Genomic DNA, 4,274 nt, shown 5'->3' on the forward strand with positions numbered 1-4,274 from the left:
CAATATGGAAGTTTAGCACAAACCAACCCTTTCCTCTCCAGCTTGCCTTTAGTCCCGGTGTTTAGTTGCAGTAATAGAAACACTACTAAACTTAAAGACATTCTTTTTCTTTTCTTCCTTCAGCTTTTCAAGACAGGGTTTCTGTGTAGTATAGTTCTGGCTGTCCTGGAACTTGCTCTGTTTACTAGGCTTGCCTAGAGCTCAGAGATTCTCCTGCCTCTATCTCCCAAATACTGGGATTAAAGGTATACACCACCATCACTAGGCCAAATACAGACATTTCTTAAAATGATTTTCTATGAACTATGAAAAGTACTCAAATAAGAACTCTGCAAAATCATTTTCTTTTACGACAAAAGCATCAAATATCCAGGGAACTTTATTTTTAAACCATAAATCAAACAGACACAGCTTTCATTGACCCAAACATGCATATCCAACCTGAATATAAAATGTACTCAATAGGTGAATTACAGGAGATACAAAGGGAATGTAATTTTACAAGTGTGAAATGATTGCTGGCTATAGCAATTTAACAAATTAATTAAAACATTATATGTTTAAAAACAAAAATACCCTAAAGCCAATTACCTAGAGCAAACCAAGGGAAATCTGGTATGGAATGATTTGATTCAAAGGAAATAAGGCACCTGCTATAAATTTAGAGAGCATCTTTCACTTTAAAAGTTATAGTAAAATAGAATCAGTCAAGACTTGCTTCAGAGGGAATCAAGTGCAGAGATTCACTTACTGGGTGAAAAGGGGCAGGTAACCATCGGCCATGACCCTGCGGACCCACAGCCAGCTTCCTTTCCTGTTCAAACACATGTTCCTGTGCATCCCTAACCACTTCCCTTCACTCTCCTCCACATCTGAGGAGATCCAAAGTCCCCTGTGAGGTGTACACTGCTTACAGAACAAGTTTCCCTTCTGTTCCTTTGAAAACAGCTTATTTCACAAGGTCTCCTGAGGCAAACAGCAAACAGAAGCAGGCTTCTTCCAATTCATAAGCACACACTGTGTGGTTTCTGCACTATGGTCTGGCTAAGTACATAGTCAGGACTTGCAGTTCTCAATAGTACCAGAAAACCCCAAACCTGCCTCATCACGCACACCATTACTATTAGGAAAAAGAAAATGTGATCACAACCTATAAAGACATACAAAGGAAGACTAGACTGATACTCATCAGTAATTCATTTAACTTCAAATGCTTTTAGAGTGATATACCTAGAGCCCTAAGAAATTTCAATCATAACTTTTTAGTTGATGTGCCTTTTTGGTATTAACAGTGCAATTAACATGCTAAGTAAGCTATCGTATGGCACACTGGACTCAACATGTTCTGACACGGCATTTATTTCTTGCAGTCTTTCCCCTTTTTGTCTGGCACAATAAACCCCTTGATGAGTTAATTCTGGTGAAATCTGTATGACATAAGCAAACCATCCCTAATTTCATTCCATCGTGATAGCTTTTAGTGAAACTGCAATTACTGATTCAGTTACAAAACTCTGAACCGAGTTTCAAATGGGATCTTAGGTGACTATACTTAGCCATGCAAAATTCAAGGCTGTGTAACAGAAACATTATAGTTTTAAACAGATGCAGCTGTCAGCATCTCTACTTATGTCCTGAAGCTTTTTAAAAAATTTAGGTGACAATGATTGTGGTAAAACTAGGCTGTGTGGTTGTCCATTTATAAGCACCTTATTATAGGATAGTTCATGACCCTATAATGGAGTGTGCTTTCCATTCAAAGAGTAATAAAGTGCCTAGCTATATATAAAACCTTAAGATTCCAAAATTTAAATTAAGCTAATTGCATTTACACATTAGGGTTAACAAAACCTATACCCTGTCTACACAGATTTAACCTAATTAGCCATAAGTTTTAATAACCACATAAAACTCATTCTGTACTGAAGAAGTTCGGTCTACTACTGAAACTTAATAATCAAATTTTATTGCTTTATTCATGTGGTGCTTTTTCAAGGCACTGTGGTATGGACTAGAAGACCTGGAATGACTCTTGAAGAAACCTTGGAATGACACATGAAGATGATATGAAAAAGTCATTCTGAGGCAGGATGATTTACTGAATTGTTTTTAACCAGGGCATCGAACATCAGGAATGAGTTCAAGTTAAAATTCACAGGAGAATGGAAACATCTTAAGGTCAGTCACTTCACATGCCCATCCTGATACTTTGAATAATCTGGAAAATTGCTGTAAAGAGAAAGAGCAAATATTAAAATAAGCTGAATAAAACTGGCCTCGCAACTGAAAAGTAATCTATTACAGAATCCAGAGTAGTCAAACAGTCAGTTACAAGGCTAATCTAGCTTTACTATAATTGGAAGTGAAGGCAGGTTTATCACAATTTAACAATTAAATGCCTTTAGATGATTACTTAAATTATTATCAGCTTGCGGTGCCAGGGATGGTATCCAGGGCCTCATGCATAATAGGTAAGTACTCAGATTTCTTCAGTCACAAGCTCCTTGAATTTTACCTGTAATGTGTCCAAGAGAGCTTCCAGACAAGAAATTATTTTAGAAATAACTTAAAAGAAACAAACAAGTTTTTCCATCACAAACTTATTTCAGTTTATTTCTAACAAATCCTTAAAGGTCTGGTTTCTAATATATGCACATTTCTTCATTCTCACAAAGCTGAAATTCAATAATCTCTGGGTTATATAAATTGGTTGGCTCTTTGCCATGTATCAAGAAAGCTTCCAGTTGTTAAGTTTAGGAAAAAGGCAAAGTGAAATGATAAATGGAAATCTCAGTAACTGCAGAATATGGCAAATAAAAGCATATGTCTCAATAACAACAGCTTGCATATTAAACCAATACATGGAGCAGACTTTGTAACACATCTGCAAAGGCAAGGGTCTATCATCCAAAAAGCAGGCTGCCTCAGTGACTAATTTTTCTTAACATACGTTTTGTTAACCTGAAAACATTTGTCTCATACATTACAATGTCAAACAGGTCTGTTTCCTCTACAGATAGTCAATGCTCTGGACTAGCCTTTATACTTAGTTTTTGACATTGTGACCTTAGATACTGACACAGTTCAGTCGAGTTCTAGTATGCAGATGTCTGTGATGTTTCTTAAGGTTTCTGCAGCACCACTGATAATGGGGCTACAATACAAATCATTCTTATTCCAAGGGTTGTTTGGTCTTTAATTAATTTCTTCCAACTGATCATTAGGAAGATCTGATCTCTTTTTTTGATCTTCTATGTGCACAAAGCAAGGTGAGAGAAATGTCTGGGCCACCACCATCTGTGGCACAAGTAATTTGGCTCACAAGAAACAATTCTGTGAAACTCTCAGCAGGTAGGTTGAGAACCACGCGGGTAGGACTCACCACTGAGCCGTCACCACGTCATTCCAAACCAAGGGAGCCCCCAAAACACTTACCAGAGCCACAAACAACAAAAATGAAGAGGGCCAGTAACCAGGGTCCTACCGATGCCTTTTCTTCGGGGGCATTTCTCTGCAAAAAAAAAAAAAAAAGAAAAGGAAGGCGAGTTTCAAACGCACAGAAACCACTTGGATCCCGGGCTCCCACGGCCTGCACCCCAGACCAGGTGGCCAGTCCGGCAGCTCACAGATCTCTCCTCCCGCCCCAGATTCCACCGCAGCTGGAGTCCAGAGTCAGGCGGGTCCGGGGAGAAGTCGGTGGCCCCGATCCCGGCGCGGGCCTCGGCCCCCTGCCCCGGCATGGAGAAGGGCGCCCGCTTTTCCTTACCGAGGTCTTGGCGACGTTGCCACGCTGAGTAATGTTCTTGCTGTGCTTCTCGTTCGCCATACGGATCCTCTGCTTGGCGACCATCTTCGCGGCGCCACCTGCCCCAAGAACCCCACGGACTCGCTCGCTCGCCGCTCCCGGGTCACCGGGAAGCTCGGCTCGCGGTGCCTACGCCGCCTGCGGCCACCGGGCCTGGACGCCGAGCGCTGGAGCAGCAGAGCACCGGCAGCCGCCGATCGCGGCGGTCAGGGCAGCCGAGGGGCGGCGCGCCGGGCGGGAGCGGTGGTGAGAGCGGGCCGCAGGGCCGAGAGGCAAGAGCGCAACCACCGGACGGCGCAGCCGGCAGCCTCGAACTAGTCCGGGTTCGGCTGCCAACGTCAGCACTGGACAGACCCCGCCCCGCGGAAGTGCGGGCTCCTCCCGCTCTAGAGAGGGAGGGCGACGGCCGGCCGAAGCCGCAGCCGGGCCCTTTCTACGCTCGGGAAAGCCAGCGCCCGGAGCTGCGCGT

The 4,274-nt window shown here is 43.1% G+C and overlaps 1 protein-coding gene across 1 annotated transcript; it reads right to left on the reverse strand.

The window, feature by feature from the left end:
* Nucleotides 1-361: 361 nt before the first annotated feature.
* Serp1 (stress associated endoplasmic reticulum protein 1) lies at nucleotides 362-4,253 on the reverse strand. Its single transcript, XM_021647628.2, has 3 exons — nucleotides 3,767-4,253; nucleotides 3,436-3,511; nucleotides 362-2,229 (listed from the first exon to the last, which is right to left on the reverse strand). The coding sequence occupies exons 1-3, from the start codon at nucleotides 3,848-3,850 to the stop codon at nucleotides 2,189-2,191; spliced, it is 201 nt and encodes a 66-aa protein (XP_021503303.1). The 5' UTR covers nucleotides 3,851-4,253; the 3' UTR covers nucleotides 362-2,188.
* Between the last annotated feature and the right edge of the window lie 21 nt (nucleotides 4,254-4,274).

This window comes from Meriones unguiculatus, chromosome 2, assembly GCF_030254825.1.
Source record: "Meriones unguiculatus strain TT.TT164.6M chromosome 2, Bangor_MerUng_6.1, whole genome shotgun sequence".
NCBI lineage: Eukaryota > Metazoa > Chordata > Mammalia > Rodentia > Muridae > Meriones > Meriones unguiculatus.